The sequence below is a fragment of the Phyllopteryx taeniolatus genome, chromosome 20, assembly GCF_024500385.1.
Source record: "Phyllopteryx taeniolatus isolate TA_2022b chromosome 20, UOR_Ptae_1.2, whole genome shotgun sequence".
Taxonomy (NCBI): domain Eukaryota; kingdom Metazoa; phylum Chordata; class Actinopteri; order Syngnathiformes; family Syngnathidae; genus Phyllopteryx; species Phyllopteryx taeniolatus.
Window position 1 is genome coordinate 14,511,577 of NC_084521.1, and position 14,533 is coordinate 14,526,109.

The following is a 14,533-nucleotide window of genomic DNA, read 5'->3' on the forward strand; positions in this document are numbered from 1 at the left end:
ATGAGGACTGCGTTCATACCTCCTGAAGGCTGTTTTACTCAGCCACTTATGTATCGCCTGCTTGGCATCAAACCCCTCCTATAGTTGCCTTAATATGTATTCTAATCATGTTACCCGAAATGATAGAAACCATACAACATCGAGGCCCCTTTTGATAATCTTTTATGACTCATAAAATCCCTCTTTTCCCCTTGCCTGTATTTTTGTATTTTGCTGTGTCCTGGGCTTTCACCTTTGGGCAGTGAATGTGTTTGCCAGCAGCTAATAACCCAACAGCCGGACCTGCTGTCTTTTGAGACACCAGATGGGAATGGACTGGCCTCAATACAGCGGTCTTTCTTTTACAACCACGCCGATTGTTTTTTCTCTATTTCTGACTACCATCTTTGATTTAGGACCATTTGAAGCAACACAATGAAAAACCCCCAGGAGTGAATTTAGGCTTGACTCACTGCTAAAACTACACGATAGTTTCTCTTGTGACTGGGATTGGAGATGTATACGTTGGAAAAACAACAAGGGGGTCTTTTGTGAGCTAGACTTGTTCCACTTATTCCGAAGTATAGCAGCTTTGTCTCAATGGTACAGAAAAATGGTAAACAAAATCCACTGTTAATATTGTATGTACAGCATATCCTCTGCAGTGTTCTGGGATGCATATCCCAGCTCTAACTGGGCTTGAGGTGGAAGTACATACACGCTAAAGGATGAGCAGACGAGGCAGTCTAATTGAGTCTAAATTCAACTTGACCTTTTGATATCATCTAAATATACCATCATTAGGTTGTATCAGTTATCAGTGGTGAGATGTACTGCTTGCATTGTATCATGAGGAGACTTTAATACTGTGTGCAGCCCTTAAATGGGTGCAGGAGGCTAATATCAGCTCATGCTCACATCAGCTGAGTCATCTCCTCTGTGTCCTTGTCTTATTAACCGATTTAAGGCTGATTAGATCAGTCTTGCACAGACATGCACTGGCACACGCACGTGCATAACGAACCAAATTTGAATATCAAAATGGAATTGCTCGACCAGTGAAAACTAGATTAATTCAAGATGTTTGCATCAAGGTGTAGGTAAAACAGATGACCATGCATATTTGTAATGCACCTTGCAGCGTTTTAAGCCATTTATGACATTAACTAATGCTCATTTTATGCAAACACACTTTTGCGAGTCAAAGCCACTTACGCCAAGCATACTTGATGCTCCCTTTCTCCTCCTTTGCCTTGATTTGACTTCATGAGATGATCAGCCTAGCTATTGATTTTGCACTCTATGTGATGAGCTGAAATGCATATGGCATCTCCATAATAACATGCCTCCATTCCAAAATGATGATGTTGCTGTGCCAGAGTGCTGTGCATGCCCAATAATTTTAATTCCAGAAGACATGCTTCAAGAGTATTGGAGTTTAGTCTAGTTTATGGATATAGTTCACCTTACTGCCAGCTTCATACTGGTCGGAGTGTGTCAGTGCTTCACCAATGTACAGATGTCAAAGTGTATTGTTGTTGTTGTAAAAATCTGTAAGATCTGAGGAAATAGTATGAATTCATGAACATATTTTCAAGAGGAGAAAGCACTGCTATCCCCAAAGTTTTGGTCTTGAACAGTCTTTAGTATTGAGCCTGAGTCCACTAGTGTAAGACCGATTTCCAGACAAATACTCACCTGAATACAACAATAATGTTGTCTGGGACAATACACTCTCAACATGTTAACTTCTCCCCTCTGCTGTCATGTCTTCAACCAGCAGTCTGCACAAGGGAGACCAAGACACATTGGTGTTAATGAAAAGCCCTTCTAAACTCTCCTCACCGCATGAATGTTTAAACATGCTTGTCATAACATTTATTCGCGCACACATGACAGCTAGCATCTGCAGCTGCCTTGCTCACCCCTCAATATTTTATCACACCAGCCATCCTAGCCCCCACACTGGTACAATGGCTGTGTGTTGAATTATTACAACTAAAAACAGATTGTGTTCTAGACCGACTGGCAGCACACATAATTTTGGATTCAGCGCCTTTCATCTCATAATAGCACAACCAGTCAGTTTTAAATATAAACAAGTACATGGTAGGCCAAATGAAGTAAATATGTTTGCACAGAGAGGGGAAGTAAATCTGGTGTGGTGAGACACAATCAACGAGCAATTTGGAACATCTTGGAATTCGAATGTCATTTTGGGGAAAAATATGCATCTGTCTCACAAAATATAGAGTAGGTGTTCAAACCGTTGTCGTGCATCATGTTTTTTTTGCTCGGTACCAAAAGATGAGCTACTGTTATGCATAATGTCTTGTGAGTCAGGTCAGGTCAGGTCAAGTCCGTCCATCCATCCATCCATCCATCCATCCGTCCATCTTCTGTACCGTTTATCCTCACTAGGGTGGCGGGCGTGCTGGAGCCTATCCCAGCTATCTTCAGGTGAGAGGCGGGGTACACCCGGAACTGGTCGCCAGCCAATCGCAGGGCACATACATCAAGTCAAGTCATGCTACTTAGAAATACTGTACAGGCAATATTTTTTTTCTATGGCGAGAGTAGACACTGGAATGAACTGGTTATATTTTTCATTGAACCTTGCCACAACCTTCTACAAATTTAAGAAGTTACTTGAGCAGTTGTTGTTTAATCCTGCTCACATTAAAAGAAAACAAACAAAAACAAAACGAATAATCTAATAAATCTAATCTGGAAATCGAAGAAAAGGGGCCAAAATAGGCAATTTTGTGTATATGCTATCCAAACGTTTTATAAAATATCAGGTTAGCAGTAGTGACCTTGGTGTCTGGCGGAATGGAGGTCACCATGGTAACGGTTGGTCGGCAACCCTCCCAACTCCTCTGCACCACCTCTCATCACTCCCAACCACTTCTCACTGACTCACTGCCCGTTTGATTGGATGCACAATTGAAATGTCATGCCTCAGTAACACACACGCACACTCAACGGACTAACCAGACGGAAACATTGGGGTGAAAGAACAGGGCACATCAAACGATTCAAAATGAGAGAAACCCGAGACAATAGCAATGCCGTAAAATGGTTACGGGCCTTCTAGCTGTGAATTGTAGTATTTTCTAGGGAGAAATGGTTCCTATCTGAATATGTTTGAATCACAGTTAGCAGGTTAACATGTTGTGGCAGAGCTATGCTCAGAGCGTCAATGTGGAGAGGCCTCTCATAGATGCTGAAAGCAGAATCAAATGAATATCAATGTAGAACCAATTACCTCAGGGAAATGCTGTCTGTAGGTTAGCTTTGCAAGTGCACACGGATCACCTTTAGCAAAGTGGAAGCAGACAGCGCAGATGTATATTCGTTTTTATCCCCACTAACAAGCCTGTCTGCCCAGCTAAAATAGAAATGTCCAGGAGACATCTCCTCCCCCCTCCTCACCTCATTTCACCTCGATACACACTGCTTTAAAAATATGAATTATGGAGAGAACGTCTGATGCAATTTTTAAGAATTCAAATACAAAAGTGGGTTTAAAATTTGAAGCATATCTAGGGGGTGAAAAATGATCCGTTTTCACTCTCAAGACATGCTAAAAATATACCAAACAGCCATGCGATTGACTGGCAGCCTGCACAAAAGTCAACTTGATAGGTCTGAGCTTAACCCTAAACGGGATAAGCATTAGGAAATGAATGGTAAATAATATTACACCACAATTCTATTTATTGGAGACAAGTGTGTCCCACCCCGCATCTGGTTGCGAGGTTTGAGGCATGATGTGTGCCAAAATAAATACTTTTGGACTATTTATTGCCCGAGAGATGCAAGTCTGCTCCTCTCTGACATCTGTCCCTTTTCTGCGAGCTTGTAAAATAAAAATTTGATGTGTGACTCTGTGTGTGCAAAGTTGAAGGACAAAAAAAAAAAAGCCTAAAATCATCACAAAATTGGCCGCACTCTGAGGTTGTGAAAGCAATTGTAATATGTTGATGTATAACAAACTTCGCTGGTCCGTGCAGGTCTCCTCTACTACTGATCTGCATAAGTGACCGTGCCTCTTTCAAAGCCACTGACTCCTTAAAGCCTCTTCTAAATCTGTGTTAAAGCCATGATAATAGACCCCTCTGACCAATTGATTGGCCTTCATATGTTTGCAGGTCGCTTTAATTGCTTCAAAAATACCATTTATCAGGCACGTGCATCTGCGCGCAAATGTGCCTGTCCATCGACAAAAAGGCCCATTGATTTATCAGCTTCGGGATTTGTACCGTTCACCGTACATAAAACCCCTGCGTATGTGCCGCTCAAAATAGGAAATGGCTGCATCGATTCCCTTAAGTTGGAGCCCAAATACTAAAGATTTTTGGATAAGCTTTCTCATTACTTAAGCTGAAATCAATAGGGGGAGCATGGGTCTAATGAATGAACGGGCCACAGATCAGATGGGGTTTGCTCATCCCTGGCCTGTCCTGGTTGATCTGTGTGTGTGTGTGTGCGTGTGCGCGTGCGCGTGCGCATGTGCATGTTTGTGCACATGCAAGCTTGAGGGAACCTGACTTTCTGATCACTAATCAGAAACATCCACTTCCAAGGCTTATTTGTCTCTTATTTTCTTTTTGTTCAATTAACCCCGTTAATGGTATCTTGAGGGTGGCTTGTCACACTGCTTGACATATTACTTGGGTGGAGCCCAGACCAAGGATGAATTGCATTTTGCTTTAAATCTATCACACACATTTATTATATTTTTTTCCAGAAGTGGACCTTTTCTTGACATTTTTATTAATATCACAGGAAATATCATTTGGACCTTCATATTAGAAAAATCCTAGCATATCTTTAGTGCTTTTTGAAATACTCCCAGATATAATTATATTTGATTTTCCATGCTCTGTATTGCTTTCATCTGCAATTAAATAATTATATTTGTGACATTTAAATGAATTTTTGCCGGAAGCAATATTTTGACCTTAATGAAATCCAGTACTAATATTTGTGTGCAAGATTTTGTGCAGGAGGAGGTTCATTTTATTGGTTAGCTATTAGCAGGGTCCTGCTCTCTAAAAGCAATGTGTTGGTTTTGTATGCAGTTGGAGCTCAGCAGGAAGCAGGCGGTCCAACAAAGTTTGGCGCTGTCAGTGTGTCGCCAGAAAGAAGAGATTCTTCTTTGCAAGGTAACAACAAAATAAGAAATCTACTGAGTTGATGTGCGGCACTGTTTTCTTTACACTCCATTAGGTCCTATCCAACAACACGAGAGACGGGACAAAAAAATCCCAGTGTAGTGGAATGAAAATTCATCATCCTGCCTCTTCTTGCATCACACGCACCCATTTCCCCATTGGGGTCAGTCAATTTTGATCTTATCTTTTCACTCTTTTTCTGGGTGGCAGTTTAAAATTAACTTGGAGAGAAGATAAGAAACAAAACAAAATGACTCCGCACTGCCAACATCTACAAATATTTTAAATTAATACCCCAAAAGGAGACACAGCACACGCACTAAACACTTTGGCTTGCCCCCCACATTTCATCCATTCAACAATAATAATAGAGCCTATGGCATGGCGAGGAAATAGTCTCTGGCCAACTTCATTAACTCAACATCTTTTTGTGGTTTGGCACCCCATATGAAATTCCCTTTATTAATTGATTTAAAGTCGACAACTCCACGACTTGATTAATGATAAAGCTGACAACAGTGGCCAGCTGTTGAAATGCTTCAAAGATAATTTAGCCATTAGCAGGAAGGAATGTTATTTTTCTTTTGGACTCTCTCTTCTGTTCGGTATAAAAAACACACGCGCCAAAGAATGTTGAGATGCTAGTCACTTACAAATGCAATCACTGCACACAACTTCGAAGAGTAGCTAACGTTAGCTCTGATGCTAATCCTTACACAATATGAGGGGTGACCTGGCTCGTCCACAATTATTGCAGACCACTAAGCAAGTGATCAAGGGGTTACCATGGTAATGACACAGAGAGTATTTTCTTTTCTTTTTTTTTTATTTTACATGCAAAGTGTGCAAATAACATGATTAAGAAGTTGAAGTAAGATTACTGCATATGGTTGATTTAAACACCAACACATATTAATGACCGCTGTATGTAGTCGAAATATCACAAATCATCCCAGTTTCCAAACAGTAAACTCCCTGTCCCTGCCTGGCCCCCTACCTCCAATGTGTCCTGTTTTTTAATCTCATAAATATGGAAAGCAAAAGATGATGAGATTCACGGACAAGAAAGGAATCAAAATCTATTGTTGTGTGTCCTTTTCCCCGTGTAAAGTTTGGATTAAATGTCACACATTAGCATGTGAACTTTTAAATGAGCTTGTTTGCTCTCAGTGGGGTGGGGCATGTAAATACCCGTCCTGAGTATGGAATGTGGGGTTGCCGAGCGGAGACTGGGGTGGGTAACTGGAAATGGAAAGAACTGCATTACATTACCAATTAGGTCATGTCATTCTGATGGCTGATAATTGATAGGCAATGTCAAAATGGGTCTTGGAGCAGTGAAAGTTTTTTTAATCCGATCTGGTTAGACCTTTATTGGCCACAACACAAAGTGTACAGTACTTTCACAAATGAGTTTTAAAGTAAGCCGTATCAAAAAGAGCCAGTTTTGATTGCCCTCATACTGATAATTGTTTCATTATTTGTGTTACATTACGTGAAGGCAAAATATAACATACACCACTTATGATGCAGTACAGTTACTACTCGGGATGCACTGAACAAATTGTAAAAATGCCCCGAGGCTATGCATCGATACCATTGGTTGGAGCCATGTCAGCTATGTTGACATACGTTAAGAACACGAATGACAACATTTTTAGGTGATGGAAAATGATCCACCCATCCATTTTCCGTACCGCTTGTGCTCATGTTATGCAAAATAGATGATGAAGTCCGTATCCGGCAACCACAGTTTCGAGCACTGTCGCCTGCTCTGCTCTGCATAAGGCGCGTTTCTTTGATGGTGGTATAGTTGATCATTACGGTCATGTTGTGTTTGTGTTTTGTATTTTACTATACTGTATAATGTTGTCATAAAAGCTTTTGTTAATTTATATGACCCCATATCTGTGTTTGCCCTTAAAGTGACAATTTTTCGATGAAAATGCTCTGCGTTGAACTCATTTGCAGTTGTTTGTGTGTTGTGCAGGTGAAACTTGTTACATTTCTGTGTCAGTTTAGCTGTATTTTGTTTTTTTTCTACATAGTTATTTTTCACCCATTTCGTTGTGTAATTAATGCTGGCTTGCATTTCAGTGCAGCTGCCGTTCATGTTTAGATTAGCGTTCATGTTACAGCTGCGTGAGGTGCGTTCAGGGACACCTTGTAAATAAAGTTGACTATCTTCTTTATTTCTGTCGAGTATTATAAAACGGATTAGTATGGGAATTAACATTTGTATTGTAATTGTTTAGTTACAACACACTATACAATCTTTTTTTGAAAATTTGAATTGATTGTACATTCCCAAAAAACGATAACCGATAACATATACCGTTATAGGAACACTTTGCCACAAATACATCATGCTACCAATGTAGCAGCCGTGGCTAATCATAGCTTAATTCCCACGATATTTCTATATTAGTATTGCTAGCGCTGCTATTTTGTTAACGCTAGATATGCATTCCCTGTGACTATTCATCACGACTACGCACATTCATATTGACATTCCATTATGAGTGGCCATGTTTGTTAATCACCCTCGTGCATGTTAGTGAGGGGCATGGCTTTGGTCAGACTCGGAGAATCTTGCTAACAGTTTCAACACTGCAAACCTCCCCTTTAACTCATTCACTGCCAGCCGTTTCCTGAGCAGGGAAGACTGCCAGGCATTTTCGAGCAATGGCACTGATTTTCCGAGCCCCACAGAATAATATGTACTATGTCTCTAGCTTATACCATTCTTTAGTAATCAGCAGTCAAATATAGGCTACTTGCATCCAAATCTGTTTCTGGAAGAAAAAAAACGGAGAAAACAGCCTTTTTGTGAAAGCAGACAGACACATCAAGCAAATGACACCAATATTTTTTTGAAGCTTGAAAGCTTGAAAATCTTAAACATCTGAACATAAAACAGCACTGAGAAAGTACTTTTGACAGCAAAATAATGTATTTACAAGTATAACTATGTACAGAATTTAAATTAGACAAAAATGCATGAACAAATGGGGCTCCCACACTTGCATGTTTTCTTCCAAATTCTCTTCCTCTACTGTTTGCTCAATTGTCCAATATTAGAGTTTTTATTACCTTGCGCATAAAATCTAGCAAGATTTTATCCACATCTGGATTTTATTCTTTCGTGGCGGTGAATGGGATCTTGTGTGGTTGGCATTGTCCTTGAAACCAGTCCCTACTTCTTTTCGAAGCACAACCTGTGCAGTTTATAAATATAACTATTACTATGAAAATACATTGTTAAAATTGCTGTTGGACTTGGAGAAAAAAAAGCTTACAATTACCTTTTGTGTTTCCACTGCGTACTGGAATGGGAGTTGAACGTCTGCTGGATGCATAACGTGTAAGTTTAAAAAAATACATACGATTACTAGAGAATACTTTTTATTGATGACGTGTTTTGCACGGGTAAAAAAAAAAAAAGATTTCTTCTTTGCAATCCTAGAAGTCGCTCGACTCGCGGGTGTTGAATTTCTGCAAGAAGGACAAAATGGAAAGTTCAAATCAGTACTGGCAACAGATGTTACATTGTAATGTGAACTAGTGGGAGTAAATTATGTTTTTATGTAACAAGGATTGAAGGAGCGTGTTTGCTTGCTAAATGTAGCTAACGCGAGCTGCAAACGAGTTACCTTCGTCTTCGCCGGACTTCGTCGATCTTCATCGGCGAAAGCTCGCTGGCTATTCAAAAGGGCGTTCACTATCTGACGATTCCGGATCCCATTTATTCAAATCCTGGTCGGTAGACGATCAGCCAGCAAGCGGCCGAGAGCATCTCGCCATATGTATGGGCCGGAATTTTACACGATAGCTTTGCAACAAAGCGATCGGCTCGGAGCGTCATCCTTTATTCCCCGCATGATCTAAGGCGTCATTCCTGTCGGTCGCAGAAATATTTTTCTTGCCTTGGCGCAATACATTTCTAGTACCGAAAGCTTTATTTCTTTACATTTTTTTTTAGATTTATTTCATTTTGTCTTCTCTCTTTTCCACCAATATGTTTGTCTCTTCTCATTGTCTCTTGTACGCCGCTGTCCTGTCCCCTCCTTCTTCTTCCTCTTCTTCCTCCGAGGAAGGGACATTCACCTCAAGGCATTGATGCCCTCTACAGGGTGCCAATCCTCATTGCAGTGATCCAGAGGCTTGACGATCACACATAAACTGCACAAAACCCTCCCTCGCCCATCCCCGTTAAAAAACGCCATTGACGTCTTTAGACGGCATTGGCAGGGAATAGATGGAATCTTAATGACATCTTTGGATTGCATTGGTAGGGAATGAGTTAATGTAGTTGTAGAGCTGCGAGTAACACACAGTGATGAATATGTCATGACCAAATGTGACTTTCATCAACATTCCTCTGTGAAACTGTGTTGCAAGAGTGTTCAGGTGTTTTTTTTTTGTTTAATGTTTTATTTCTTTTCCATGTGCAACACTTTGTTTGAGCTAGGGTTGTCTTCTATAATATTCCGTTGTGGGCTGTCACGAATGTACTCCTTTTACATAGTTTTACTTAAAAAACATTTTTTAATCACAATTGCAAGACCAAGCATTATCAAATGTCAGCATTGGCGTGTCCACAAATATCAGTAGTTGTACTTTTATTTGGTTTGAAAAAGCAGTAGTTACTACAAATATAAACATTGTTGGTTTTGACCAGTCAAGAGTAAATTTACAGTAAATTGTTTGGAGCATGCTACGCAAGTTCACAGTGTCAATATTCACAATGATGTTTTTCTGACTTGATTTCTGCTTGAAAATAATTCCAACAGAATATTACTGAGCTCAGATATCCTCTACTATATATCTACTATATACTCTGCATGAGAATGCATCAGTATATGTGCGAAATATTTGATTGTAACAAACAGCATTCTCTATCTTCACATTTTATTTTTCTTCATTGACTGCGTTCCCCTTTGTTTTAAAATGCGGGGCCACGTATTTATTGTCACAATTTCCTCCCAGTCAAGGGCTTATGTCTGTAAAACACATTAAAATCATAATGCAATCTCTGCTAACCCGGGAGCAACGTTATTGTTCCATTAAACCTGGCGAACAACCCAGCAGCCCAGCCTGTTTATCAATCCAATATCTCATAATGTGCTCTCTGCCTGGTCATTTTGAATATAGAAATATCTTCCGGTGTTATTGAACCGTATTTCCTATATTTAGTATTAATCTCATGTTCTGACAAGAATCTGACACATCCAATATGATATTTGATTATTTCGACCTATTTTTCCCCCCCCCAAAGTTATTTATTTATTTATTTTTTGCCTCCATAGTCTCTTGGTGATATTGGATACCTTACATGTGCAGAGCTGTTTTATCTACGTATAAAAATGATTTAGTGTGTAGTCAGCGCACAGTGTCATTGACTAGCTTTAATTTCACTGCAGAGGTGGATTTTATTACTCTGCTACTCCTCGGACAAGTGTGCGTGTGTGCGCGTGTGTTTGCCTGTGTGCCGTGCCTGCGAGCACATGCAATATCTCGTATATGCTGCCATGTGTATGTAACTGCTTTTCAATGAAGAAATCAACTAAACAAAAAGAAAAAGCTCTCACATGGTCCTACTCGGTCTGCACTAGAAGTGGTCCCAGTGAACGAAAACGGAAATCTCCATTTTTTTGCTGTGACAAACCTTACTTCTGATCAAAAGCTACAGAGCCATAATCATGTTTGTGCCGCTGAATTCTTTAACCTTTCAATGACCCTGCTGAATGCCAGTGGCCCAATCACAGAACCTAATTGAATCTGCTCGTCGGTAACCCCCAAACATAGTCCCCGCGCCGCCAACGCCACCACAACCCCCTCTCTCGCTGCTGTCCGACTGATGAAAAAATAAAATTGCAGGTGAAAAATGAATACTGCAGCGAGTAGAGTGAGAGGGGGAGATGGAGGTGAGGCGAGGAGGGTCTGGTGGTGGTGTGGTGTGGCGTTTGAGGTTGCATTACACATTAATAAATTCTCACATGGCAAACTTTTTTTATTTTTATTTTCAATGCGGCGGCACGGTGGACGACTGCTTAGAGCATCTGCCTCACAGTTCTGAGGACCCGGGTTCAATTCCCGGCCCCGCCTGTGTGGAGTTTGCATGTTCTCCCCGTGCCTGTGTGGCTTTTCTCCGGGCACATCCCAAAAAAGATGCATGGTAGGTTAATTGACAACTCTAAATTGCCTGTAGGTGTGAATGTGAGTGCGAATGGTTGTTTGTTTGTATGTGCCCTGCGATTGGCTGGCAACCAGTTCAGGGTGTACCCCGCCTCCTGCCCGATGATAGCTGGGATAGGCTCCAGCACGCCCGCGACCCCAGTGAGGAGAAGCGGCTCAGAAAATGGATGGATGGATTTATTTTCAATGCTGCAGCAGACTGGGTGAAAGTGTGAAGTGCTAGCCAGAGAGAAAAAGAGGTTGGGGGCAGGTTTCTCATTACCTCATCCGCCCATTTAGAGTTTATTTCTCTAAAATAATCTGATTTATTTCCAAGTTTTCTTTAAGCGGTTCACTGTTTACCCCCAAGATTAACATTCCCCTCTGTTATTAATATCACACTGTAATTAGAAGTGATGCGCCCGTCTCAGTACTGCTTGGTGACCGTCCGACTGTTTTCAGCAGGACTTTGAATATTGTGCTTGTGCGTCACAATACAAAGACAATTTTTAAAAGGAAGGAAAATGCTGCATGGTTCGTATAAAAATGCAAACATGTATGTCTCATACAGGTGTGTTGGGCGGGGGGCATATTTCTTTCATTTGTATTTGTGTGTGCATGTGCCTCTGGTGACAGTGTGATGGTCCCTTCTGATTGATAAGGTGTCTGTGCAGGCTGCAGATTGCTCCGGCTGATTGCTTCTGAGAGCTCCATCTGATTTATAATCAGAGCAGGATGAAGGATTGAGCTGTGGATTGCTTATCTGTTTAGCCCCCATTGCAACATAAACGGACAAATTATCATGTGGGACGTACGCACACACACGCACACAAACGCAGACAAGCACACACGTACACGTGACACACGCAGCCACCCTCTCTTAGAAATGGCATCTGGCTACTCAGGCCATGATCAGTGTTACTAATCAGTGCAGTCATATTTCCATGATGGCCCCAAAAAGTGCAATCAGTCCCACTTGTTTGCTTGTGAAAATTGAAAAAGGGCGGTGATGGATAGTACATGAAAACAGAGTAAGAAGACAATGCTACATCATCCAGAATGCACTGGGCCCCCTTCTTGTCTGATGTAATGTTTTTATGACAGGCTCAAAGCACTGTTACACTGTTTTTGTGCTGAAACATTTGGATGTTGAACACAGAATCCAGCAAAGTTCAAGGTGCAGGCAAGCCAAATGTTTTTTTTTTTTTTTTTTTTTTGTACAACTAATAAAATTATGAAGTTACTTATCTGCACACATTTTTTATTTGGAGGTGGTTGAGGACCACAATACAATCCTCATATGGTCAGGGAGCCATATCTGCCTCGACCAGGATGGAGGATAGAAACAGAAAATAAAGGAGTGAGAGTACAATGCACATTATTATTATAGTGGGACCAATTGCTGGAGCAGTATAATAATACGCAATACAGTATTGTTGCAGGTCCACTATCAACAGTACTGCTTCTCAAATAGTATAATGAATGTAGTAGCGTTGTTGGTGGCAGCTATTTAGGCAGAAGAAACTATTAAATGATAGAGAACATGCTGTACAATTAAAACATTTGAAAAATACAAACAACAAAGGTGGCACGGTGGACGACTGGTTGGCACATCTACCTGACTGTTCTGAGGACCTGGGTTCAAATCCCGGCCCCGCCTGTGTCGAGTTTGCATGTTCTCCCCGTGCCTGCGTGGGTTTTCTCCGGGTACTCCGGTTTCCTCCCACATCCCAAAAACATGCATGCTAGGTTAATTGGCGACTCTAAATTGCCCGTCGGTGTAAATGTGAGTGGCAATGGTTGTTTGTTTCTATGTGCCCTGCGATTGGCTGGCGACAAGTTCAGGGTGTACCCTGCCTCTCACCCAGAGTTAGTTGGGATAGGCTCCAGCACGCCCGCGAACCTACTGAGGATAAGCGGTTCGGAAAATGGATGGATGGATGGATGGAAATTCCTGCCCTTATTTGGACATTAAAACATAATTTGTATTGTTTCTTGATTGTTTGTTATGTAATATTCTAGTTTTTAGAGATTATGAATTGGGGTTATTGTTTGGTGTAAGCTATAATCAAAATTATACATATACTGTATATTTCAAAAAATTTAATATTACACTGTTTGTAGTGCATCTCTATGAGTTTCACTTTTTAAATTGAACTATACCAACCGGGAACTAAATTAAGCTTTTAACACTATTGTAATTTATTGAGATGTACCTACATGCCTCTGTATGTTCGGTCACCTGCAGGGTTTGGTTTCATCCAAATGGTTGTTGTATTTCTTTGCTTTGTTGCTGTTTAATTGGTATTTCAGATTATCCACACATTGTTTGGCCTCCATGTGGAATTGGCTGAAAACCCCTCTAGCAAAACTGTGTCAGGGGATTTGATGGTTGTGTATAAATATGTTTGTGCATAGCAACTTTAGAATAGTATGTTCTTGCAGGGGTAAAAAAGTACTTTGCCAAATCATGCGAGACTAATTCCTCTTGGCATAGCAGAGTACATGGTGCATCCTGACAGGTATAACATGGCCTATGGCCTTGTGACAGCTTTGTGTGTGTGTGTGTGTGTGTGTATACCTCACTCTCTTACACCCCTTTCGTACCTGTCTGTCTGATTATCCACTTTCTGTATCTCTTTTCACCACAGTTGTTTGTAAATGCACAGAGACAGAAACACGAAATACATACACGAAAACACAAAGTAAAATTATGAGAACTCGGAATACCGACACACACACACACACACACACACACACACACACAGACGAATGGCAACAATTAGATGGGGAAGCCAAGCATGTGAGGACAGAGGCACGCTGAGGGGGCTGCGACTGCACAGTGGAACGTGTGTATGCGTCTGTTTTATTTGTTTGTGTGTGTTTGAAAGGTATTCATCCTGTTAATGCTCCATCCATCTGTCTAAATATCAACACCGTCTCATATGTCACTGGACAGTGGCTGTTGGAGGGGGCGTTAACGTTTTTCAATCTGGAGCCAAATAGGAAAAAAAAGCAATTACAACATTATCACTTGAGTTGACAAAAATGAATTGCACCTCAGACCAAAAGCTGGGATGAAAATCATTGTCTTGCTTTAGTGATTAAGAAAATGGGGCAGACACAAAATGCTGGAATTGGTGTTTTCTTAACTGGTTGCATGTCAGTTCAGCTTGTTCTCACAATAATTTAATAGG

At 40.9% G+C, this 14,533-nt stretch overlaps 1 protein-coding gene across 8 annotated transcripts in view; it reads left to right on the forward strand.

Moving 5' to 3' along the window:
- LOC133470364 (paramyosin-like) overlaps nucleotides 1–14,533 on the forward strand; it is a 127,561-nt gene that overhangs the window by 31,929 nt on the left and 81,099 nt on the right. For 7 of the 8 annotated variants that reach the window (XM_061758682.1, XM_061758676.1, XM_061758678.1 and 4 more), the window contains exons 4-5: nucleotides 5,067–5,150; nucleotides 5,215–5,322. In XM_061758682.1, the coding sequence (XP_061614666.1) occupies nucleotides 5,067–5,150; nucleotides 5,215–5,322 (192 nt within the window). The remainder of the gene's footprint in view (nucleotides 1–5,066; nucleotides 5,151–5,214; nucleotides 5,323–14,533) is intronic. The other variant, XM_061758680.1, reaches the window with a different exon arrangement.